Raw genomic sequence first — 24,332 nt, forward strand, 5'->3', positions numbered from 1 at the left:
GAAGCGAGGTGCTCGCGTGGGTATTCTGGACGCTGACATTTACGGACCGAGCTTGCCGACGATGGTTTCGCCTGAAGACCGCTCCATCCGACCGTCGAAAAAGGTGAAAAACTTCGTCGAGCCGGTGGAATACGAAGGCGTCAAGTGCATGTCGTTCGGCTTCGTGAACCAGCGCGCTGCTCCGGGTGCTGGCGGTAGGGCAATTAATGCGTAGCGTTATATGCTGTCAACTCTCATGCTCTAACATGACTCTGATGAGTAGGTGTCGGAGCTGCTGTGATGCGTGGTCCCATGGTCTCAAAGTTGATCGACCAACTCGTTCTCGGCACGGAGTGGGGCGACCTCGACTACCTGGTCGTGGATATGCCTCCAGGAACGGGTGACATTCAGATGTCTCTATCGCAGCAAATGGCTATCTCGGCTGCGGTCGTCGTAACAACCCCGCAGAAGCTCAGGTAAGGTCACAGTACATTATCTGCCCTGAGAGCTTGGACTAACGTCGACACTTAATTCCCAGTTTTGTAGACGTAGAGAAAGGAATCGCGATGTTTGAAGACTTGAAGGTACGTAGTATTTTGCACCACCATAGTTACAGCAACGGTTGTTGACGCTACTGTTGGAACACTTGTGCAGGTGAGAACAGCGGCTGTCGTGGAGAACATGTCTTACTTCGACTGCTCCCATGGACATCGCCACTACCCATTTGGTAAGTCAAAATCGGTTCTGCGCAGCCTGGAGGCAGATTTTAATTGCTCTTCTATATTCGTACTCGATACGTAGGCCCGGGACACACGCAGGAGCTGGTGGACAAGTACAACATGAAGAACGTGTTCAAGCTTCCAATCTCGGAGCAGTTTAGCTCATCTGGCGATTCTGGACGGTGCGTGAATATCCAGCGTTGAATTGTGTTGTGCCACGAGGCATAAACTGACCCTGCCTCCTATTCTGTAGTCCTTTCGTTTTATCGGGGCTATCTCCGGAGCAAGAGAAGACTTACGACTCACTGGCGACCACAGTACGTCCTTTTGCTGTGTAAAGACAACTTCACCCAAGTTGTTAAATTTGCTTTGGTTGTTACCCGCAATAGGTTGCAAAGGAGCTGGTGGTTCTGAAACACAATGTGCGCCTGGCACCCGAGCTGCTCTACGATAGCAACCGGGGCATTGTCCTCCGTCTCTACAGCTTGAACGCGGCGAAAGAGGCGGTCCTCCACCCAGCTGATCTCCGTGCAAAGTAAGTGGCCTTGACCACACTCTCCCTCATGCTGATATTGTCGAAGCTTCAGCTGACCTGTTAAAATTTACTCGCTCAGGTGCCGCTGCGCTCAATGCATTGACGAGTTCACCGGAGAACAGGTACGCCAATTGGTGAAAGTCACCGATCGAGTCAAGAGTTACTTGTCGCCTGGTATTGACTTCATATGAATCCTGTAGATTTTGGACCCAGCTACGATCCCGGACGACATTCGCCCCACGGCTGTCGAACGGAAGGTATGTGCTGGTTTTCGTATGCATAGAGCTGCACACTAACGTTGCATTGAATTCCAGGGCAACTATGCGTTCGCTGTCACATGGAGCGACGGCCACTCGTCGTCCCTCTACACGTACGATGCGCTCACGGCGATCATCACGGAGTACACGTCCAACCCAGATGAGCAGCACCAGCAGCAGCAGTAGATGGACTCGAAACCCGCTGAAAGGCAACATCGACATCCAAACAGGAAAATAGACTAGCCTCATCTTGACTCTTCAACGAGAAGAAGCTTCAACCGACAAGTTGCTGTGATATTGCCGCCACCGAATTGAAGCAAGTCACGGGGCATTTTGAGGCTGAGGGCTCGATCTACCAAGAGATTGCCTCCTCTTCTGAACCGAAGTTGTCGTGTACAGATTTTCTGCCCTGAGAAGGAGAAGGAGCGGCAATTCGTTGCCCAAGAATAGGCTGGGCTGGTGTCTGCTGCTCTTCTATGGTGCCCAACGACAACGTCTTGGAGTTCAGAACGAGGCGGGCATGACGGCGACAACCGCCAGGAATATCCGCCAGCAGTTCCACCGCCCCACTTTGTGTTGTGCGTCGACCACCTCGCCTCGCCTCGGCGCTGAAGACGAAGACAACGCTTCCACCTCAACTTCTCTCTCTCTCTTCTTTGATAATGGCGACACATGAGCTCGGACACGACGGCCTCATCCTCTCTAGCGTGAGTCTGCACATCGACAACGTCGTCCCGCACGACTCGATCTCCTCCGTCGAGGCCCGCAAGGCTGCGACCGACGCCATTTCCAGCTCGAAGGACCAGCCGACACATGACGATGCCCCGCAACGCCCGGGGCTCAGCGCGCAGGACTCGTGGGCGCAGCTGCAGATCAAAGACCGCATGCAGTGGATGGAGCACTTCAAGCACAACAAGCGCGGCGGGCTGCTCTTCCAGGACCGAGAGACGCTCAAGAAGCAGCAGGGCGTGTTCAAAGAGGTCATGATGCAGGTCGGCTCGCAACTTCTGTCGGGCAAACTGGCCGTGCGGATCTCGCTGCCGATTCGCATCTTTGAGCCCCGGTCGCTGCTCGAGCGCGTGGCGAACGGGTGGAACTACGCCCCCACCGTGCTCAAGAAGGCGGCGCTTAGTGGCGCAGACCCGATTGAACGCATGAAGTTCGTCATGGCGTTTGTCGCGGGCGGTCTGCACTTTTGCGTCGGGCAGCTGAAGCCGTTCAACCCCATTCTAGGCGAGACCTACGAGGCAACGTACGCCGACGGCACGCAGGTGTTCCTGGAGCACGTGAGCCACCACCCCGTCAAGTCCGCCTTCACCGTCGTGGGGCCCAAGGGGCTCTACCGAATGTCGGGCGTGTACGAGTTCGAGTCCGTCTCGACTCGCAACTCCCTGGCCAACTACCAGAACGGAACTGTGACCATCTCGTTCCACGACGGCGCAGTTATCACGTACACGATGCCCCAGATCAAGATGAGCGGCATCCTGTTCGGCGACCGAGTGGTGGAGATCGTCGGCTCTTCGCGGTTCGAGGACGTCAACAATCCGCTCGTGGGCGAGCTCCACTTTGACGCGAACAACAGCTTCTTGAAGAAGTCGCAGAGCGATGACATCAAGGGCTGCATTTACCCAGCAAAGGTAAGAGTGCTGTGGCTGTTCCTTTGGTCACTCACGCCATTCTAACTCGAGCCTTTTGCCTTCTTATAGAAATCCGCCAAGCATGCAGTAGCGACGGTGAACGGCTCCTGGCTGTCACACCTTCAGTTCGACGGCAAAACGTACGTAGATCGAGCAATTGTGATGAGGTTGCCCTTAGGATAAACTAACCTGTTGGTTGTGACTGTGGCAGCTACTGGCATGTGGAGTCTGAACCAGCGTTCGAGCACACTCCTGTGGACAACCCACTCCCATCGGACGTACGATACCGCGAGGATATTGTCGCCTTGAAGGTAAGAACAACAAAACTTCAAGTTTGAAAACGATGAAGAGAATCGCAGACTAACTCTTTGTCGTGGGCAACAACAGAACGGTGACGAAGCGTTAGCGCAGTCTGAGAAGCTGCGACTTGAAGCAGTGCAGCGAGCAGACCTCAAGCTTCGCGAAGAGAAGCAAGCAACACGCGCCAAGGCGTAACTACTTATGACCATCTTGCACATAGCTCCAACCTTGCTAATAGCCGAGTGCACCGAGGTTTACAACTTTCCGAATGCTCTCTATTTGAAGCGATTAATAGTCAGAGGAATCCAAAACGTGCAAAACCAATATGCAGGTAGGGACCTCGAAGCTCGCTCTAATCCTCCTAGTCGGGCAATCTCCGCCGGTCTTGAGCGCGACGACGAAAAAGCGGGAGTGACGTGACAATTGAGCTCCTCCTTCTCCGGCTCGGACGGTAGTTTGCTAGTACACTGACGGTTTGGGCTTACTTCTGCTTCTTGAGCTTCTTCTCGTCCTCCTCAGCCGCGTGCTGCTGGGCGAACTGCTCGATGCACGAGATGGCAAAGTAGCCGATGAAGGCCACCATGACCCACGAGCCCAGCTGCGAGACCAGACTGGAGCTGGATTCCACGGCCGTGCCCGCGTGCTCCGCGGCGGCCTTGACCTGCGCCGAGTGGAACTTGTGGCGGCACTCGAGCAGGAACTCGCTGACCCTGGAGCCCATGCCCCACTGCTCGGGCGTGACGCGGCCGATGAATGCCTCCACGCGCTTGAGATGCGCGTCCGTGAAGATGGTGATGAAGAACGCGGCTTGCAGGTTCACCTTGATGAGTGCCTTGCCGATGAGCGTGGCGCCGAAGAACGTCCAGAAGGGCATGAGGAAGTGTCCGCAGCAGATGCCGCACAGGTCGAAGGCCATGTTGGGCCAGGCCGACATGAGCAGCACGCCCCAGAAGCCGTGCTTCTCCAGGAAGCGGATCATCCAGTCCTTCATGCTGTTCATGAGGTTGTACTGGGACTTGGACTCGGAGATCTCCTCGAACTCCTCGTTGCGCTGGCCGGCGAGCTTGGCGGCGCGGCTGAGCGCGTAGGGCGGGATCTCTCCGGCAGCCGTGCCGGCGCCCCAGAGCATGCAGGGCAGGAAGACCTTCCAGAAGATGGCGGCGAACGTGACGGTGGACTCGTCGGGCACGTTGTTGCAGTTGGCCTCGAAGGGGTGGAACCACATGTGGTGGCGGCTGTCGAAGTCCAGCGACTTGCACTCCTGCGCGCCCTGCACCACGAGGAAGATGTGCGGGAAGAGGAACAGGATGCCCGAGTGCATGCCCGTGCCCAGCCCCACGCTCGAGAGCACGCCCAGGCCGACCCACCACACCACGAACTGCACGCTGGCGTTGAACTCGTCCAGCAGCTGGCGGTGCGGACCGTCGCGGCTCGAAGCCACAAGCCACAGCAGCAGCAGCGGCAGCAGCACGAAGCGCGTGGCCGAGCTGCGCTCCACGCGCAGCGCCAGCCACTTGAGGAAGCGCAGGAACACGACGCCGAAGTGGTACAGCACGCTCAGCGGGCGGCGGAAGAGGGTCAGCTTCTTGCGCTCCTGCCGCAGCTGCTCGGCGAGCGCGGACGCGTCTTGCGAGGCCATGGTCTCCTCTCCTCTCTGCTTGGGTGGGGGGCTTGAGCGACCGAGTCCGAATGACGTGGAGGAAGAGTTCTCCCTACACCGCGACAAGACGCTGCGATTGGTCGAAAAGGGAGGACGTAACGGATGTCTTGTGATTGGACAAGCCGCGAGGCGTGTAGTTGAAGTGCTGCTGTGATGGAGAGTGCGGCCGAGACGGAACTGCTGGAGCGCGCGAGGCGTCTGTGTCTGGCGGCGAGGGAGTTGCAACTGCCCGCGCTGCTGCCCGGCTTCGGGGTGAGGCAACGAGAGCAGGAGGGGCAGGAGGAGGTTGGAGACTCGACTGAGGAGGCCAGAGACCATGCAGGACGCAGCGTCAACAACAACAACACAGGATCGCAACGACAGTCGACGGAGAAGCTGCCGTTGATAACTGCGTCATCATCGCCAGCTGCAGTTGCTGCTGCAATACCGAGGCACAGGAAACAGGCTAGCCAGAGCGATGACAGTAGGGAGAAGAGGGGGCTGGAGGAGGCTCGTCGGCGGAAGGGGGAGGAGAGGAAGAGGCACGAGAGGGAGATCGAGAGGGTCAAACAGGCACAAGAGCGCGCACGGGCTCGAGTCGCGCGGACGAACCAGCTGGAGCAACAGCAGTCGCTGCATGCAGCCGAGCAGCTCCAGTCGAATGCTTTGAGTGCAGCGGACGAATGCGCGGAGAAGATCAGGCGGGCGCAGGAGAGTCGCCGTCGGGCCAAGGAGCGCATCCGAATGAAGCGTCAGGAGAAGACTCCGGACACGACACCGCCAAGCTCTGCGTCTGGCTTAGAAGCGGAGCCTGTCAACCTGGAATCCTTTCACAGGAAAACGATCCGACGCTTGCATGAGTACTACGAGCTTCTGAGTCGTGCGACCAATGGCATCTACTAGACTTACCAACATTGTTTTCACGCGCACTGTTGTAGATCAAACCAACGCGTTCACCGGATCGACAGGGACGAGCGCCAAAGCACCCCCGAGAGAAGCGAAGATATTGATCCGGAGCAGAAACTCATGGAGAGAAAGCTTCGGCAGGAAACGGCAGCGCGTTTGCGCCGAATGAGGCAACAAGCCGAGAACCAAAAGCTGTGCGTGGCTGGGTGGTGTGCGTTGTACTTCATTCCGTAACAATATTAACTTCGGGATTTCTAATCCCAATCGCTTGTTACAGCCAAGATCAAGAAGAATTCGAGCAGGGTCTCCAAAAGTATAAGAACAAGCTGAGGGAAATGGATCGCGTTGCCAAGGGCTTGAGTAAACAGCCCTCATTACCTCAAATTAATGAGGTGAGTGTTGTGCTACAGGCTAGCGGGTTTTTGTTCAGTAGTCTCACATTGTCACAGGTTACTTCGTTTAAAGCAGAGCACACCAGTGATGGGACGTGTGCTTCCTCAACTTATGGCCAAGATCCTAGTCCTGCCCATGATACATCGACAAGGTCTACCAATCAAGACGCGGAATCGTCATCAGATTCGGACGGCCCAAACAATGTTCGCCGTCCAGACCTATCCATATCGGATGCAACGTCGCCCCAAACAGCGGAAACTGGTCTGCGCAGGTCCAGACTTCCTACCTGGAAGCAACCACCTGTTCCTATACAACCTACGCAGTGCTATTCGTATAAGGCGATTCTTCCAGTATGGTATTGCCCTGTGTGTCACGAGGAAAAATCTTGCAGCAGACTTACATCATGCAATTTGACTTTTAGACCTACTCACGGACTTCAGTGACGGCTCCAGGGTACTCAACTGCTTCGACTTTAGGTCCTGCAACTCGCCTTCGCGCGCAGTAAGTACATCTTCACTTTGATCAATTTTGGCCACTTCACTCACCCAGCTGCTCTTATCACAGGGAAATATCGAGGCAAATCAAGTAGTGAGGGCCAACAAAATAAACCGTTCAAAGCCTTACGGGTGGTGTCAAAAAATTTTATTTTACCTGACGGGTTTACCGGCTTTGCGCTTTGCCTCCAGCTCCAACTGCGCCTTCTTGGGTTTCGAGTCACTATTGGGTTTGTAGTTTCTATCGAGAAACGTCTTCTTGTTGTGCTTCGTGGCGATTCGTTGTTCATACTGCAATTGCTTCGCTGTTTTGGTGACTCTGTGTCGAATGGTCTCCTCCGCTGTGACCTGGGCATAAATTTGCTCCTTTCTTTCCGCCTGCGCTCGTGAGGCTTCAGCCATTCGTGAAGTAAAACTGTGTTCGATATCCCCCCACGCATTCACGAAGCGAAACTCGACCCCACACATTTGGCACTTTTTCTTTTTGTCCCGGAACTCCGAGTACGATTGCGGGGCTCCACATTTCGGGCAAGACTTCTTATCCTACAGCACAAGAAAGACTGTTAGAGGTACAATTACTGCTGTAGCGAGTTATGTTTTAATGAGCATTCACAGCCTACCAAGCGTGCGTTGTAATCGTTCTCCCCTCGGCTCAATTCAAGTTTCTGATAGAACGACGCGGTGGGAGTGAGAAGCAGCTCACAAACGCGATATGCGCACCATTTGTTACCTTTTGGCGGTTCCTTTCTGCAGCTTCCATGCGAGAAATAAAGTTCTGGCCGGACTCGCCAGCGCTGTCAAAATCATCTCTGGACGAGGCCCTAGAGCGCTGTCCAGCACTTTTGCGGAGTTGAAACCGGCAGTGTTGCTCCTCGTCGTCTGTGGAAAATTTGCGGGCCGTGGGCTTTTTTGGCGGCGCTGACAGAGTTTCGATTCGTTTCTGAAATGATCAGCGAAGACAAGCGCATCAGCATTTTGTGGATAAACAGCATGCAAGTCACTCATTACGCACCTTAATAGTTGCTAATGGAGAAGTATTTGCCAGAGATTGATCAGCAAGAGAGTTGTTAGTGTTTCGTATCGATGCATCATGCCACTCATTCCGCCTCACCCGGAGCAGCAGCCACAGCCTTCTGCCTGAGCCTCTCGATCGTATTCGTCGTCTTCACAGCCTGCAACAGCTTTTCCTCGTATACGGCGGCCTTTTTGATCCCCAGCAAGGCCCCAGCCCCAGCATTCCTGGCGTTGAGCGCGCTGCGTGGGATGGTCGTAATACCATCTTGACTTTTGTAAACACCAACACAGGACGTTGAGCTAGCTGCCGATGGGGATTTCACAAGGGACTGCGACTTCCTAGCGTCCACGACTGTAGTCACCCTAGGTGACATGCGCGCTGACGCCTTAGCTTCATCGCCTTGGCCACCTTTCACATCGGTGGTGACTGTGGCTGCCGCTGGTTCTGCAAGTTGAAGCCGCCCCTCCACCTGCTGAATGGACTGCACTTTGGCCAGCATCTCGGCCAGTTCTGCGTCGTCGCTCTCCTGCACATCATCGTCGTCAAGATACGCGTTCGCGTAGCTGTCGTCTCCATCCTCGCCGTCGATCTCCATCTCATTATCGAGGCGCGTTTCGCCCATGCCTGAGCCCTCAAAATGGCCGTCTATTTCTGCTGGCATCGTTGCCTCCTGCGTAGTGTCCAAGCCACAACTCTCGCGCCCAACGCGATGCTGACGAAGCAGGATGTGGAGCTCTTGAAGTCTCAGGTGGAGTCTGCCATGGAGGTTTTGCTGCGTGCAGCGGACGAGCGGGTCAGCTGGAAGCAGACCGGAACACCAGAGACACCAGCGTACGCATTTCTCCCCGGGGTTTACACGTCCATAGCAGCCCAGGCTGCTACCGCACAACCGCAACAGCAAGAAGACAATGCCAATGACTCGGCCACCAAGCCAAAGTCCGCAATACCGCAGCAGCAGCCCTCGCCTCTGCCCAGTGCTGAGACTGGTGAGGGCGACGGGAGCAAGACCCGGATCATACTCCACGGAGACAACACCTTCGAGTACGTGTGGACCATGAAGCGCAGTGGTGCGCGCGCGATGGAATTCACCGTGGAAATGGAGGGCGTTTGGAGCAAGCCTGTGCTAAATCGCACTCGAAGAGGCGAAGAGGACCAGCGCATTTTCCTGTCGGCAAAGCGGGTCCGCTTCCAACGACTGTCGAACTATGGTACGTCTCGTGTGAACGCGATACGAATGGACTTATATGCCTGCTCACGTCCTTGATTTTGGGCTATCAGATACCGAGAACCAGGTCTGGAAGCTCTGTCTGAGAACGCTCACACGCCACGGCTCGGACTGGGCGAACGTTGGCCTAACCGAGCGCGGCGTCCCTCCTATCGTCATGGTCTTCCAGTGCCTCAATGGGTGCTTGGAGAGCACGGGCGCCGCCCTCCCGGCGCAGATCCTGTCGAACTCGCCTGCATGCCGGATCCTAGCGGGACTGACCAAGAAGATCGCCAACAAGCTCGGCGCGCCGGTGGACGTGATGACCGAGAAGTGGCTCCCTGCTCGAGGGGTGCGGCTTGCTCTCGCAGAGGACGCGAACGGCGTGAAAGTCAAGCAGTTCAATCCCTTCTACTGGTACGTTCTCGAATTGGCATTGCGCTGTTCAGGTAGCGGTGTCTTAATACGTTACTGCTGCAAATGCCCCGCGCAGCTTGGCCGAGGCGCTGCGCAGCGGCAGTCTCTCAACGAAGATGGAGCCAACGCCGCCGGAGAGCGCCTGAGCGAGCGCTTCTTTATCTTAGTGCATTGAGAGGATAATGTACTGTCAGAGGGGCAACTTTGTTGTCTGAAAAAGCAAGAAGCGGCGTTGAGTTGAGATTCAGATTGCCTCTCAAAAGCACTTCAACTTCAACTTGTCTTAACAGCAGGAATGTGTGCGATGCAGCGTCTATGCACAAATGAGGGTGTCCATGTTGGCCGGACGAAAAGCTCACTTCGACTTCGAGCCCCAAGCCCCAAAGCCTCCCCCTCCCCCTTCCAAGATGAGCCAGCGCGCGTCCAGCGCTGCCCGCAGCGCCTCGGACGCGGCTTCTTTGACCCCCGCTGCTGCTACACCTGCCGCCGCCAAGCCCGCGTCGGTCATGCCGTGGAACTTCGTCCTGGAGGTGGCGCGCGGAGAGCGTCAACTGGATCACGTGGCCGTCGTGCTCAAGGCTTCGCTCTTCACCAACATCGTCATCGTCATCAGCATGACGTCCATCGCCATCGCCAGCCACTCGCTCGCGCTCATCTCGGCGCTCGTGGAGAACATGGTCGACCTCTTCGTCCAGGGGCTGCTCTGGTACGCCGGCACGCGCTCCGGCAAGAAGCAGGACTACGCCAAGTACCCGGCCGGCACGTCGCGCTTCGAGCCCGTGGCCATCATTGTGGCGGCCAGCGTGATGGTACTGGCGTCGATCGTCTTCATCCAGGAGTCCTCCAGGAAGCTCATCGACGGCTTCACGTCGGGCGAACCCGAGGCGCCGACGCTCTCCACTGCCGCCATCGTGATCGTGGTCTCCGCTGTGGTCGTGAAGATCGGCCTCATGATCTACTCTGGCTGGATCCTCAAGTCCACGTTCTCTGCAGCCGTGGAGGCCATTCATCAGGACAACCTCAACGACACCATCAGCAACTCGTTCGCAGTGGCGGCCTACATCGTGGCTGCGGTGGATTCGGACGCCTGGTACGTCGACCCCGCAGGCGCTATCCTCATTTTCCTCTACATCATGGTCTCGTGGGGCAAAATGGCCTGGGAGCAGGTCACGCAGCTCGTGGGTGTGTGCGCCAGCGAGGACTTCGTGCAGGAGGTCAAGGAGCTGTGCAGCCACCACCACCCGTCCATGGCGTTGGACATTGTGCGCGCTTATCACTTTGGCTCCAAGTATCTCGTGGAGCTGGAGGTGGTCGTGCCCGCAGAAATGTCGGTGAAGGCAGCACACGACATCGCCCTGCAGCTTCAATTCAAGGTGGAGAACCTGGACGAGGTGGAGCGTGCGTTCGTGCACGTCGACTACCAGTCTCGGGACTACGACGAGCACGTCGTCTCGCGCGAAGAAGATGCCCTGCTGGTGTACGCTGGCTACAGCTTGGAGCAACAGCGCCCAAGCACGGCTGATCACTGCGGCGAGGTGTATGCTTCTGTGCCCACGGAGGAGGACGTGCTTCCTGTCCACGTTGCCGTCAGAATTGATGAGAACTGCTCGCCGCTCAGCCCCCCAGAGCGCGCAGCTATCTCGACGCCCCGCAGCGCTAGCTTCGAGGAACTCAAGGAGTAGCCGGGCAAACAACACACCAAAACTCATCTATGTATGTGCTCTTCGTCTCAAAGAGAAGGGCTCTGTATGTGCTACCCGACAATAGCTGCGATAACACGAAATTGAAGACGCGTCGAAATGCAAGAAAGCGTCACCCTCCTCAGGCGTGTTTGCGCTCGTCCTTGCTCTTGGGCATGACGCGACGTAGCACGGGCGTGAGCACGCCGTAGATAACGAGCGTAAGCACGGGCATGACCAGCAGCCACATGTAGATGGCGTGCAGCAGTGTGAAGCGGAAACGCAGCAGCGTGTTGATGGTGTCCGTCTTGATGTCCTCCATGAAGCTGCTGATGGCGAACTCGCCCTCTCCGTCGCCTCCGCCGAAGACGGCGTTGCCGTAGTAGCTATAGCAGCCCCCATCATTACATTGAACCGGTCAGTCTTCATTGCAGGACAGAGAAAGCAACAGCCAGAGGCCAACAGCCAGCAGACGCACATGAAAACGGGGACAGACGCGATGTTGAGTGGCGTGACGAGGTAGTTGGTAAGCATAGCGGCCACGGGGTTCAGGCGGAAGAGGAAGATGGCGGCCATGACGGGCACCGTTGTCACGCCAGGGACGGGGAAGATGCCGCCGGAGACGCCGAAGGCCATGGCCAGCGCGATGCTGCTGGGGGAGGCTGAGAGAGAGAGACGCGAGGGGTTAGTTCAGGCGCGGAGGCTGTACGCAGCAGAGCAAGAGGGACACCCACCGCCAGACTTGAGCAGCTTGACGACTGGCGCCTTGACCTTTTGCTCGAAGAAGGCGCTCATCTCGACGTGTAGTCCGCTTCCTGCTGCCTCGTTTTCGTTGTGAACACGCACGACGAGGCGGCGCTGGATAGTGCGAGCATAAGCATTCTCGCGTAACCCCAGGCGTAACCTCCGTGTAACCCTCTGTTGGAGACTGCTGTCGTCGGCGCACCATCGCGCACTGCGATGGCGCTGCTGAGGAAGGACTAGATACGGCGCTGCTGACTGATGCATCCCGAATGCTGCAGTGCCTTGACTCGAAAAGACCCAGGTAAGATCGAACTGCCGCGCCTGCATGAAACCTGCACCACAATTGTGACGTCCAAGTCAAGCTCGTCCAACTGCATCGTTGCCATCGTGGCCAACACGAGATGAAGCAAGCACGTAGGTAAGACCCGGCGGCGACTGCAGTTGGCCACCTTCTCCTTATTTGCGCTTTCAACACGCGGGTATCTCGGATTTCTCTTCACCTCGACGAGGAGTGCGTCGGCCGTGCAGGAGAAGAGTGACGCGCGGCCGCCGACCCCGCCGAGTGCGCCGACCCCGCCGCGTGCGCCGAACGCGTTGAGCCGGCCGAACGCGTCGACGCCAAGGAGGGCGAGCGAGAACGCGAGCGCGAGCGTGGAGGCGAGTGCGAACGCGAACGAGAGGCCGAGCGGGAACGCGAACGCGAACGAGAGGCCGAGCGGGAACGCGAACGCGAACGAGAGGCCGAGCGGGAACGCGAACGCAAAGCAGAACGGGAGCGCGGGGGTGTCCGGGAACGTGACTGCGAACGTGGAGGCGGACGCGCCGGTGACCGTGAGCGAGACCCGGGGCTATGCAGCCGGCGGCGCTTGGACTGAGCTCGCCGCGCTTGGTCCTCGCTGTCCGAAGACTCGGAGCCGAAGAGCGACGCGTCCTCTCGTGCGCGCGCTGCAGCTGCAGCGGCCGCAGAGAGCGTAGCTGCAGATGAGGCCTGCGCAGCGGCGTTGTCGGAGTCCGCAGTGTCGGCCACGGTAGAGGGCCGCCGACTACGTCGAAGGGGCGAAGAACCGGACGACGTAGCGGACGCCACACCTGACGGCCTAGATTTGCGTGACCGAGAATCCGAACGACTCGACGCGCTGTGTCGAGGTCGCCGAAAATCTTACGAGGACGAGGCAGCGGACGAAGTCGGAACGGGACGGGAGCCCGAAGGACCTGCTGGAGGGGAAGCGCCAGTCGTCGAGCCCGCCGTCGAAGCCGACGAGCCCGCCCGGGCACCAGAGCTCGACGCAGTTGGAGCAGGAACAGGAACCGCGGATGCCACAGGAACTGCTGCGGACGTAGGAATAGCAGGGGGGAGGGGGATCGCACCGTCGATCTCCGCCGTGAAAGTGGCTTCGAGTCGCCTGACCAGGTCAGCGGTGTCGATCTGCCCGCCTACACGCATTACGACGCCGGCGAGACGATCAGCAAGCTCGTCGCGCACCCGCCGCGCCAGCTCTCGGCCCCGACGCGCGTCTAGAAGCATCCAACGCCAAGCCACAGCGCGTTCGTCGCGCTCTCGGATGGCCAAGTCGCACTCCTCCTCCAGCTCGGCGACGCGAGCGCTGAGGCGATGGGTCTGGGCGCCGACTGCTCCTCGACGCTGCTGAGACGACCGCCGCATGGACAGCCACCCAGCTCGATACTGCGCCGCGCGAGATGTGGCGCAAAGTTCGCCGGCTTGAGCCCGCGCCATCTCGGACTCGGCGGCCACACGGAGAGTCGTAGCAGTAGCCACTGACTCCTCCAGCTCGTGGATACGCGTCGCGCCGCGGCGGAGCTCCTCGGCGTGGGCCACTAAGAGCGCGTTGACGCGCCGAAGGTCGTCCTGCAGCGGGACGTTCAGGTTCTGGGCCGCCTCGATCTCCATGCGGCTCAGAGAAAGCGACGCACCGGCCGCGCGGAGCTCTTCGTCGACAAGGGCGCGCTGCTGCTCCAGAGCGGTCAAGGCCTGACGAGCCTGGTCTCTCTCGGCGACGGCAGCGTCTCGCCACTGCTCAAGGGCGGTCACGGCTTGACGTGCCCGGTCCCTCTCGGTGACAGCATCGTCTCGCTCGCGTCTCAGGGCCGTGGAGGCGCGACGCACTTGATCTCGCATGTCGAGGGCCCCGTCACGCTCTTGCTCGACGACCATGAGAACGCGGGTCACGCGGTCACGCTCGGCGAGAGCGGCGTTGCGCTGCTGCTCGGCAGTGGCCACGAGCTGCCGCATGTGATCTCGTTCAGCTTCGGCGGCGGCCACCCGCGCTTGGACAGGAGCGAGGGCGGCTTGGGCGGCTGCGAGGTCGACGCGAAGGTCGTCACGCTCGGCGCGCGTGGCCACGCACGCGCACTCCCCAGGTGGGTGTGTCGTCGCAGAACCTGCCCCGCGCCTTCGCTTCGTCTCGACACCATCGCGTTTTCTGCCCTCGTAGTCCGCTTCGCGGTACTCCAAGCTTCATGGCTCGCCGCCACGACGTCGACGTCAACGACATTGACCTGGAGGAAGAAGAGCTTGACACCGACGACCTCAAGGCCGCTGGCTGCGCGGTTTGTGCCCTCGGCGCGCATCGTCCTCGCCTCCCCGTCGCGCCCCAAGTCCAGCTTCCGGCTTCAGGCGCCCCCGTCCACTCGGTGACTGCTCTTGTCGCCGACGCGCACACTCTCCAGCGCTAGAACCAGGAGCTGCGCGCCCAGTACGAACTCGTCTCAGCGCACAATGCGGGCTTGGCTACTCACGCGTCCGTGCTGCATGACCGCAATCTCGCGATCTTGCATCGTGCTCGCGAGGGTTATCGCGCAGGCATGATCCGGCTCGAGCAGGCGCTCCTCTCCCGGGAGCACGCCGAGCGGGACTACGCCGTCCTGGAGGACCGAGTGGCCGACTTCCGCGCTCGTGCTGAGCGCGCCGACGCTGCCGAGGCTCTACTCCGCGCCGAGCGAGGCTCCTCGACAGAGCAATATCGTGATCTACAAGCTCAGCTCCGGGCGGCACGAGACCAGGTCACTGACTTGACTGCCCAACTCGCGCGCGCTCCTGTTACGCCGCCTCCCTCCACCGTGTCGCTAGCGCGGCTGTTTGCTGCACAAGGCGAACTTCGACGCGGCTGATGGAACGCGACGCGGATTGATGGGCGCGACGCAGGGCCGAGCTCGACGGGAAAGTCGGCGTGGGTGATGGGCCGTGAGACACGGTGCCAGAATCCAGTGTGACGCGTAATCATTCGACGGGTCGACCAGCGCACCCGGTTCTGCAAAACGCGCCGACCCTAATCCCCGCCGAGCAAAACGCGCCGAGCAAGACGCGCCGAGCAAAACGCGCCGACCCTAACCCCCGCCGAACAAAACGCGCCGAGGTAAGATCTTGATTGCGCCACGCAAATCAGGTTGAAGGACGGCAGTGCAAGCACGACAGAAGTAGGGATAGGCACACAACGATAGGCTTAGCAAGCAGTAGTACGGAGTAGCCAGTAGCTAGGACATAGGATAGAGTAAGGACTCAGTCCCGAAATTTCTCTGAACCACAAAGACCTTCCGTCTTCTCCGAGGTTCCAGGGGAACCACCAAGCGCCGGCAAGTAGAGCCGCCTCGATATCGCGGCCCCCCGTCGTTTGCTGGTTCGGGTGCTCACCCCCCACAGACCCGTGCTGGAACAAAGGCACGTTAAACGTATACCGTTTAGGTGGGCGCCCGATAACGCGCTGCCTAGGCGAAGGACCGCACTGGCCTGATAACCGCCGTGCACAAGACCCCCCGTGTAGGCCCGATAACGCCACACAAGCCCCAGGAAACGCCGGCCCGATAACGCCGCACGCCCAAGGCTCGACGCCCTACGACAAGGAACAAGCGTCAACACAAGAACCCCCCCCCCCCAACTCCGAAGCCTGCGAAGACTTGGGCCTGTATTTCGAAGATACGCTACTCCAACAACCGGGAATAATTCGCTCGGTGCGACCGCTATCCAGACGCGCCGAGTTTGTGCGAGATCGCATTCGCGAGATTTCTGCGAGGGCGCTACTCCACAATGCGATCACCGAGATTATGGAGTACGCCATGCCCCTGGTGGTTGACTTGCTGACGGACATGGAGGCGTACTTGTAGTTTTGCTCGCTTGACGCCGCTAGCGGCTTCTGGGCCATTATGATGACCGAATGAGCTCGGAAGATCTCTGCTTTCGTCTGCGCACTGGGGCACTTCGAATGGTTGCGTATGCCTTTCCGCCTGAAGAACGCACCGATGATCTATCAACGCATGATTGACAACGCGCTTTGAGGCTTCGTCCAACCGACGGGAGGATGGTTTAAATTCTCGGAGCGCATGCGTCTAGCTGAAGAACATGACAAAGAAGCTCATGCTGGGGTGAACGAGGCTTCGACTGGCACGGCAAAGCCATTCCGGACCAAGTTCGAGGCCGACCGAGACAACTCGCTTGGTAAGGGAGCTGTAGCCGAACTGGTCAACAGCCCTATCGCCGACATGTTCGCCAACGGGGAGCCCGATGACTCCTCGTTGACACCAGTATTCAGTCGCCGGTCATTCGTGGATGATATCTGTTTCGGTGCCGAGACTTTCGAGTCGTGCTTGGCGACGCTAGACCGATTGCTGGCACGGTTTGAAGAGTGCCGTATTAATATCAGCTTCACGTAGAGCATCTTTGTGCAGTCCAAGGTAGACTTCCTGTCCCACGAAGTCTCGGCAGAAGGTATCCGACAGGACACTAAGAATCTGGCTGGGGTGACCGAGCTTCCGTTCCTGTCAACGAGGAAAGGAATGCAGTCCTTCCTTGGGGCACTCAACTATTACAGTCGCTTCATCCGAGACTTCGCGGTCTATGGAGCAGCGCTGTACCAGCTTAAGGACGAGGACTTCCAGCCCGGGGGTGACCTCACCGCGGCCAAGCACAGCTTCGCGATGCTCCAACAGAAGGTTTCGGCAGCACCGATACTACGACACTTCGACCGGAAGAAGGAGGTGCATGTCATGTTGTTCGCCAACGAGTGGGCTCTAAGTTCCACGTTGATACAAGAGCACGAGGGCAAACTACACCCCGTTCGCTTCTGCGGACGTGTTTTGAAGGATGCTGAGATGAATTATCATCCGGCCGAGAAAGAGGTCCTCGCGCTTCTGCTGATACTGAAGGTGTGTTATACTCAACTCGTTGGACAGCGAATCCGGGTCTACACTCGGTTTTCGACACTCGACTGGGTCCACAAGTCCAAGACATTGTTCGGTCGGGCTACCCAGTTCGCCGTCTTGCTGTCGCCGTGGCACCTGTTGGTCGAACGAGTCAAAGAAACCGACTGTTCGTTTGCTCAGCTACTTCAAGCCGGCTTGACGAACTTCGTTGACTTGGATAAGTCACTGGCGTTGGTCACACCCCGGACACGAGGGTCACCAACTGCTCGTTTGGACCCGCATCTGCTCTACGCACGCCTACCGCGGTCCTACCGAGGCTTCGTTATGTCGTTTGACGGGTCTGCGAAGACCGAGAAGAACGGTGGATACGGCAGTTGCTCGTGGATACTATGGAAGCTACCAGAGTGGACAGTAGTGCTTGCTGCGAGCGCTTACCTCGATAACACCACGGTCAACCTCGCTGAGTACACCGGGATGAACAACGGCGTCTCTGCTGCATAACAGCATGGAGCCGACGATCTAGTCGTCGTTGGCGACTCGAGGCTCGCGATCCAGCAAGCTCTAGGGGTGAAAGGAGTCATTGCTGCAACAACTCAGTCACCACCAAGAACTCACGGCCAAGCTTCGGTCGGTGAAGTACCTGCATGTGGTGAGAGAGTTTAACACTGCGGCCGACTCTCTGGCAAGCGAGACTCTCGAGTGCAAGGAGTCTACGGTGGTATCGTCGGACGACCGAGTATTAGAGCTGATGAAGCTGAACCGTATCGCTGAAGTCATCTACGAGGCTGCTGACGGGTGCGTCGTCGAGGACATACCCTCGGCCAACACAGTATGGGCCGTGGTAGCTTCTGCTAAACCTCGTAGCAAGAATTTTTTCGATTTTGTGCGAAGAGAAACCGACCGCAGACGGCAGAACGAGACTGAACCCGGACACGTAGCTGTGATGACCAGACGTCAAACGAGAGCAAAGCAGAAAAACGTCCGGTTTGCAGATGAAGTCTCGGTCACCGATCAGGGAGACGCATCTCACCGAGTAGAAGCCAATGGTGTGCCGAACGAGTCTCAGAATGAAGCAGAAGCTTCACCGCTGCGTGCCGAGACGTCACCAGCCCCACCGAACGCAGAAGACATTGACCCGCTGGTAGTACAGGAAGAACGCCGAAGGAGAATCGCCTCCGCTCAAGATGAAGAGTTACGGTGGTCGAATCTGAAGGCAGTGCTCCGGGGAGATGATGCGAAGATTGGATACAGAGCAGCACGAGATGCATGGAAAATGGCGGACCAATTTGTGTTGAGCGAGGACAATGTGCTATATTACACAAGAACGAGCCGTCGTTCAAGTGACGGCGAGCAAGCCGAGTTGAAGATGAGACTCGTGGTGCCCACAACGATGATCCAAGAGGTCCTGCAAAGCTGTCATGACTCACTTGAAGGCGGTCATCAAGGTATTACCCGTACGCTACATCGAGCGGCGAGAGACTATTACTGGATCGGCCAGTATGCCGATGTGGAGAAACACGTTATGTCGTGCCCTGACTGCAGTTCAAGTAAGAGCCGACCTCAGTTCCGCGGGTACTCGCCAGGGAACATCCTAGCCGAGAGACCCTTCCAACTAGTCTCTATGGACTTCGTGATACCGCTACCGAAGAGTCGCCGTGGCAACACGGCTCTCCTGCTATTCCAATGCTCGTTCACGGGATTCGTGATGGGCGAAGCCATGTCTGACACTACCGCCTTACTCGTTGCGCAAGCTTCGAGGAGTGTGTCTACCGACGTTTTGGAGCACCGTCCTTGATCCGTCATGACCGAGATCCTCGATTTATGAGCGAGGTCTTCCAAGCCTTCGCGGAAATGATGCAGTCTCGGTCGAGAGCGACCCTGAGCTACCGCCCGCAGGCCAACGGCCAGCAGGAGAGATCGGTGAAGACGATCATGCAGTCAGTCCGCGTATACGCTGAAGACCCACTACAGCAGGATTTGGACGTGATCACCGAAAGACTGATCTTCGCCATCAATAGCTCCCGTGATACGACGAGGAAGGAAACTCCGTTTTACCTCGTTCATGGGTGGGATGCACAGTCGACGCTCAAGGCAATGTCCTCGTCACTCAAACGAGGCTTCGGTAGCCAAACTGACGTGCTAGCATGGCGCCGAGAGGTCAACCGACAGCAGGAAATCGCCCTGAGGATGGCCAAGGAGTACCAAACCGCGGAAAAGGCTCGAAGAGCTGAAGAGCACAATGCGTCGCTTGGCAGGAAGGAGATGGAAGCTATGGCAGGCGTCAACGAGAATAGAACCTCGGTCGACCGGGCACCGAGTTCCCATGACCATAGTAGAACTGCTGTGACGAGATCGAGGTCCCGGGAGCAGAGTGTGGCTGTACATGGAGCGGGTTCGACCAGGACTGACCAAGAAACTAGCCCATCGGTGGCACGGACCGTTCCGCGTGAAGAAGAAGGTCGACGAATTTGCGTATGAGTTGGAAATACCCGACCGAAGTGGATACCGGTTCTACCCGGTGGTGCATGTTTCACGACTCAAGTCAGTGGACGAGTTCGAAGGCCGACCGAGGGTTCGTTTGGCTCGTGAGGTCACCGAAGACACTCGTCTTGACTTCGACGAGGAATTACTGCCTGAAGACAGTTTTGAGCCGGACCGCCTGGACGGCGAGTATGAAGTCGAGGCTATCCTCGATGACTGGACACCGTTGTCAACGAGCATTCACCGGGCCGTCCGAGAGTTCAAGGTGAAGTGGGTCGGCTATGACGAGCCGACATGGGAACCAGAGTCCAATCTCTCGTGCGGTGGCCTCCTGTACGATTACCTACGCCGGAAGCGAAGCGACCGACGTTTGCAAATGGTCCAAGTGGCCGACGAGGAGTAATTCTGCGCCCCAACGAGGATTGAACTGCTCGCGGGGGCAATCCAGCCCGCGATGTCAGACGAACGAGGCTACTGGAGATGATGATTGAACTGCCTGTGAGGGCTATCCAGCTCGCAGTGACAGACGAAGAAAGTTACTGGAATCTGCATGTCACGTGTTAAGTGAACGAGTCACGATGGAATGGAGATATCGGAATGGAGCCAGGGACAACGGAAGACGCAAGCAAGCCTCGGTCAAACCCTCAACAGACGAAACAAGTGATGATGAAGCAAATGGGAGGGCGACCGAGGCTTCGGACGCAGTGATTGCCATGGAAGTAGCACGAACAAGTGCGCTCGACTTCGTGGTTGAGTATGGAGTTGATGGTGAAATGGGTATGTAAGCTGTCGACACCGGATACCCGCAGCAGACCGGTTGTACAGTTGTCAAAATTGGGCTGTCATGCGAAAACATACCCGCAACGGAGCTAGCGTGAGTACGCCCGGTCTCCCGCGAATCAAGTCCGGTCTTCAACGAGCATAAGCCCGATCTTCTTGCAGGGAGAAAAGACGAAGCCCGGCTGCCGCAGCTACGAACCAAGCCTCGTTTGAGGCAGCCACAGCGGTCGAGGGCAGAGAAGAAGCTCTGGGAACCGCAACCGAGTATTGAATCCGATGTGCGTTGACGCGAGAAAAGATTATGAAATGGAACGAACAACATGACGTTATTTTGGATTGGGATTGCACATGCAGCGTCGCCTAAAGCGCCACGGACCTCGGTCGACATTGGAAAAGAACGTGAACGAAACGGTGAAGCAGGAGCGGGGCCTAACGAGGCTAAATCTCCATCACAGCCTGAGCCAACACGCCCAGACTTGACCCGGTGGCGGAAGAAGCTTCACCCGACTCCTTCGTCTCCTCATCGGGGCTTGGAGAGCGAGAACGACGAGCGTTTGCGAACTCGGCCACCGATGGAGCGACCACCATCGAAGTCCGCAGAGAAGATTCGACCACGATCGACGACGCCACGGTTTCCCGAGTCGATCCGTTGGGGACAAACAACGGGACGTCATTGCAAGGGGCGAAAGCCGTGTTGTAGGGGTGGTCTGCCGGCGCTTGGAACCAACAGTTACGCCACGGCTCGTGGGCATCCACGTCCGCCACCTCGGAGGCCCAGTCGTCGGTAGTGGGGACCCACTCCATCACCTCGAACGAGTATTGCAGGTACGACGGGTCCAGCAAAACCTCGGTGCGGTGCTGTGGAGGTTGTCCGTCGTACGTAATGGCCCCATTCCACACCTTGTGGAGCCGTCTCGCAAGCGATCTGCACGATCACTGCGCTCTCGGTGGTACTTGGACCACGCTTGTCGAAGCGCTAGGACTTGCACGTTGCGCTGACCGAGGGTGCTGGCGAGGTTGTCGATATACGCCTTGACAGCTTTACCCCTAATCCAGTGGCGACGCTCCCACAAGGCGAAACCAAGGTCACCCCTCTCGGTGGAGTGGTAGGAGTACCCCTGGAACTGCCGCCATATGCGAACGAGTAGAGCTCGACCAGTTGCACGACGGGATATAGCCACCGAGGATGGAAAACCCGTCGTATCGATCAAACAAGGCTCGTCTGGGAAAAGCTGGCGCAACACTTGGAAGGGGTGAGCAGGATCCGTCCACAAGCCAAACTCCACGATTCCATCCACTGAACGGGGGGCGACCAAGTCGTCCTCGAAGACGAGGGGGACACTGGCGTTTTGGATGAGATGCCAGCATTCCGACGCCCCGGGTACCGTGAAACCCGGCTCCAAGAACAGGGTAGCAAGACCACTGAGCTTACGCGATCCAGGAGCTACGTCGGAAGCGTCAACCACTGCTGGGGCAATCGACGCAGGTCCAGCCCTCGGTGAAGCTGTCACCGTTGCTGTTACCATCGCCCGAGCGTGAACAGAGGCCGACCGAGTGTGAAGTCGACTCGGGAGTGGCACGGTGGCCGCTTGTGAAGCTACAGGAACCCCGGTCGCGGCAGCCAGAGGAGAAGGAGCCTCCGAAGGAGCGACAGGTTGCGCCACCGAGGTTTCCTCTCTTTCGTCGGGGCCGAACATCTCCAGGAACAACGCTGCGCGGTCCTCGGAAGTCTCGGACTCATGAGGCGACTCACCGCTAGGTGAACGGTCTGGCGGGCCGCCAGAGCCCTCGGTGACCCCAGCAGCCGATTCTCGAGGGGCACGGCCGACGCCGGCTGTACCAGACGAGACTGGCGAAGGAATGGAAGTCGCCGCCGAAGGCGAAACCTCGGATGGAACCTCGATGACAGTACCGGAAGGCTCGGTAGCAGAACCTTGAACACCCTGAGCGCTGGCCGACACCCCCGGAATCTCGCCGGGCTCAAGGTCATCTTGTGAAGTGTCGCTAGGACTCATACCCCCTCCAAACTCCATGTCAGACGATTCCTGCTGCTGGGCTGGGGCTGGCGAGGGAGGCGAGGCGCGACGGGCCAGCCGAGGATACAAGGGGACGTCTAAGTGTTCGTACGGGAGAGGCTGAGACTCCAACCAGCTTGAGCGAGCCGTCGTTGGACGCACCATCGACCGAGGAGGCGGGGAAATCTCTCCTGATGCCGAACGAGGACTAGATGGCGCGGTGGCCGCTGCAGCCCTGGCCCTCAGGGCGACTGACGGTCTGCCGAAGCGTTTGTGAGGAGGAGGCTGGGATGCCGTATTCCCGACGGAAGCAGACTCGGTTTGCCGACCCCGCTTGCGCGATGACGACTCAGTGGAGACCGGGGAACCAGCAGAAGCGCCCACCGAAGCAGCGGGAGCGGACGTAGCCTCGGTGGACTCAGCCATCGGCACGTCGGTCGTCTTGGACTCCTCTCCCTCCTCTGACGAGGATTCGTCATGGCGTGGACTCTCGACAGTGACCGTCGGTGGGAACAGCCCGAGAAGATTCCAATCAATCTCTGCGGCGGAGATGCAGGCTGAGGCCAGGACCAAGGTGTCGACGTCGAGTCCGTGTGCTGCCGAGTGCCGACGAAGGATAGAATTCGCTCGCCGCAAGCTGTTGTTCTCGTCCGTCAACGCTTGAATGCGTGTGGGGATGACGTTTGCTCGGTCGCAGTGGGCCAACTGCTTCCGAAGCCTCTCCAACTGAGTATTGTAGGTAACGAGGCTTGCACTTATACGCTCGTGGAGCTGGGTGTTCCGACGTACAGCAGCGGCCGAATCGGCCTCAGCAACGAGCGTCCGCTTCTCCAACGACTGAGTGACGTCAGCGTGGTGAGCGATGGCCGCGTTCGCTTGCATCAACTGAGCGCTGGCGTTGCTGAGCTGGACGCGCATGTCCTGGACGAGGTCCAGAGCTTGGTCGCACTCGGAGTTGGCCGAGACGAGGAAGTAGTCCGACTTGGTCCGCAGGTTCATCTCTTCAGCGAGTTTATCTTTGGCGTCGGAGAGCTCTGCCTGCAGCCGGTCGTTCTCGCGGCGGAGAGCCACCAGTTCATCAGCCTCCGCAAGAGGGAGACGCAGAGGAGCAACGGCGGCAGCCAGCACCTCACCGACGTTAGTAGCAGCTTGCAGACTGTGGTCGAGAGCAGCGTTGACTCGAGCTGGAGGTGAACGGGCAACACCCACGACGAGACGAGCGAGTTCCAGCATCTGCTGCTCGCCCAAAACGACCGCTGTCGGAGGAACCTCGGCCGGGCCAGCACCAGCTCCGGCGCGACCCCCTACAGCTGCCTCGCCCCCCACCGACGCCCCGCGAGTTGCCAACGTGACCGAAGGCGCGGGAGTTGGCGACGGTGGAGCGCTGGCGCTTGGCGGCGGTGTCGGCGGCGAGTCGGGAGCCTCTTCACTGGGAACTGCCGGCGAGGGAGTCTCGGTCGCCCCAGCAGCAGACTCAGGACTACTTGGAGGAGCCGGTGGAGGGTCGACCGAGGTCCCGGAGGCGGCAGGAATGAGCGTAGGGTCACCTGCAGGCGCGGCCCGGGCTGGGGGCACAGCACTAGCGGCGATAGGGGCGGGGGCACCCGCCGAACGAGCCTGGCGCGCCGGACGACGACCCGAAGTGTCGGTGGCGACATCAACAGCTCCCTGAGATGATCAAGAAAGAGATGGAGTCAACAACGAGGATCCGAATCACAGTGAGGAGCAGCGGGAGCGACGAATGTACCGGTCCGGAGTACTGGAGAGCCCGAAGACCAGCGGCAGCCGCGTCGGCGAATGCACGCGACGGAGGAGCCATGGAATCGAAGAACTGAGGACGCCTAGACGCTCACCAGCGTGGGAGGCTCGCGTCGAGGCGAGGGCAGTTGTGGTATTGGAAAGTGGCAGTTTCCGACGCTGTTGACCCGCCAGCCCGACAATCATGTTCAATCAAGGGGCGATCAAGGCGAGGTCAAGCGAGAGA

General features: G+C 58.6%; 10 protein-coding genes across 10 annotated transcripts; 5 read left to right on the top strand and 5 right to left on the bottom strand.

The window, feature by feature from the left end:
* Nucleotides 1-148: 148 nt before the first annotated feature.
* On the top strand, nucleotides 149-1,676 carry PHYSODRAFT_471037 (hypothetical protein; the record flags this gene model as incomplete). Its single annotated transcript, XM_009518460.1, has 10 exons — nucleotides 149-194; nucleotides 260-455; nucleotides 518-563; nucleotides 634-706; nucleotides 781-880; nucleotides 952-1,015; nucleotides 1,088-1,233; nucleotides 1,313-1,355; nucleotides 1,434-1,490; nucleotides 1,548-1,676. The coding sequence occupies 10 exons, from the start codon at nucleotides 149-151 to the stop codon at nucleotides 1,674-1,676; spliced, it is 900 nt and encodes a 299-aa protein (XP_009516755.1).
* A 707-nt stretch (nucleotides 1,677-2,383) lies between these two features.
* Nucleotides 2,384-3,622, top strand: PHYSODRAFT_470921 (hypothetical protein; the record flags this gene model as incomplete). The annotated part of the gene is made up of 4 exons (XM_009518461.1): nucleotides 2,384-3,133; nucleotides 3,197-3,267; nucleotides 3,339-3,438; nucleotides 3,515-3,622. The coding sequence occupies 4 exons, from the start codon at nucleotides 2,384-2,386 to the stop codon at nucleotides 3,620-3,622; spliced, it is 1,029 nt and encodes a 342-aa protein (XP_009516756.1).
* A 75-nt stretch (nucleotides 3,623-3,697) lies between these two features.
* PHYSODRAFT_349344 (hypothetical protein) lies at nucleotides 3,698-5,090 on the bottom strand. Its single transcript, XM_009518462.1, has one exon. It carries the CDS (start codon nucleotides 5,064-5,066, stop codon nucleotides 3,909-3,911), a length of 1,158 nt encoding a protein of 385 aa, XP_009516757.1. The 5' UTR covers nucleotides 5,067-5,090; the 3' UTR covers nucleotides 3,698-3,908.
* A 150-nt stretch (nucleotides 5,091-5,240) lies between these two features.
* On the top strand, nucleotides 5,241-6,810 carry PHYSODRAFT_344057 (hypothetical protein; the record flags this gene model as incomplete). Its single annotated transcript, XM_009518463.1, has 5 exons — nucleotides 5,241-5,926; nucleotides 6,005-6,166; nucleotides 6,250-6,364; nucleotides 6,422-6,715; nucleotides 6,787-6,810. Coding segments are annotated over 5 exons (1,281 nt in total), but the record flags the coding sequence as incomplete, so codon positions are not given.
* A 202-nt stretch (nucleotides 6,811-7,012) lies between these two features.
* PHYSODRAFT_477866 (hypothetical protein) lies at nucleotides 7,013-7,619 on the bottom strand (the record flags this gene model as incomplete). The annotated part of the gene is made up of 3 exons (XM_009518464.1): nucleotides 7,013-7,402; nucleotides 7,480-7,524; nucleotides 7,590-7,619. 3 exons carry the CDS (start codon nucleotides 7,617-7,619, stop codon nucleotides 7,013-7,015), a joined length of 465 nt encoding a protein of 154 aa, XP_009516759.1.
* Nucleotides 7,620-7,956: 337 nt separating this feature from the next.
* On the bottom strand, nucleotides 7,957-8,496 carry PHYSODRAFT_323000 (hypothetical protein; the record flags this gene model as incomplete). Its single annotated transcript, XM_009518465.1, has 1 exon — nucleotides 7,957-8,496. One exon carries the CDS (start codon nucleotides 8,494-8,496, stop codon nucleotides 7,957-7,959), a length of 540 nt encoding a protein of 179 aa, XP_009516760.1.
* Nucleotides 8,497-8,634: 138 nt separating this feature from the next.
* Nucleotides 8,635-9,670, top strand: PHYSODRAFT_471270 (hypothetical protein; the record flags this gene model as incomplete). The annotated part of the gene is made up of 2 exons (XM_009518466.1): nucleotides 8,635-9,086; nucleotides 9,292-9,670. The coding sequence occupies 2 exons, from the start codon at nucleotides 8,635-8,637 to the stop codon at nucleotides 9,668-9,670; spliced, it is 831 nt and encodes a 276-aa protein (XP_009516761.1).
* A 1,031-nt stretch (nucleotides 9,671-10,701) lies between these two features.
* On the bottom strand, nucleotides 10,702-11,991 carry PHYSODRAFT_353671 (hypothetical protein). Its single transcript, XM_009518467.1, has 4 exons — nucleotides 11,909-11,991; nucleotides 11,653-11,836; nucleotides 11,345-11,560; nucleotides 10,702-11,302 (listed from the first exon to the last, which is right to left on the bottom strand). Exons 1-4 carry the CDS (start codon nucleotides 11,967-11,969, stop codon nucleotides 11,167-11,169), a joined length of 597 nt encoding a protein of 198 aa, XP_009516762.1. The 5' UTR covers nucleotides 11,970-11,991; the 3' UTR covers nucleotides 10,702-11,166.
* Nucleotides 11,992-14,396: 2,405 nt separating this feature from the next.
* On the top strand, nucleotides 14,397-15,047 carry PHYSODRAFT_323004 (hypothetical protein; the record flags this gene model as incomplete). Its single annotated transcript, XM_009518468.1, has 2 exons — nucleotides 14,397-14,570; nucleotides 14,613-15,047. The coding sequence occupies 2 exons, from the start codon at nucleotides 14,397-14,399 to the stop codon at nucleotides 15,045-15,047; spliced, it is 609 nt and encodes a 202-aa protein (XP_009516763.1).
* Nucleotides 15,048-21,136: 6,089 nt separating this feature from the next.
* PHYSODRAFT_474683 (hypothetical protein) lies at nucleotides 21,137-23,743 on the bottom strand (the record flags this gene model as incomplete). The annotated part of the gene is made up of 2 exons (XM_009518469.1): nucleotides 21,137-21,970; nucleotides 23,702-23,743. Coding segments are annotated over 2 exons (876 nt in total), but the record flags the coding sequence as incomplete, so codon positions are not given.
* Between the last annotated feature and the right edge of the window lie 589 nt (nucleotides 23,744-24,332).

Source organism: Phytophthora sojae (genome assembly GCF_000149755.1).
Source record: "Phytophthora sojae unplaced genomic scaffold PHYSOscaffold_1, whole genome shotgun sequence".
Taxonomy (NCBI): domain Eukaryota; phylum Oomycota; class Peronosporomycetes; order Peronosporales; family Peronosporaceae; genus Phytophthora; species Phytophthora sojae.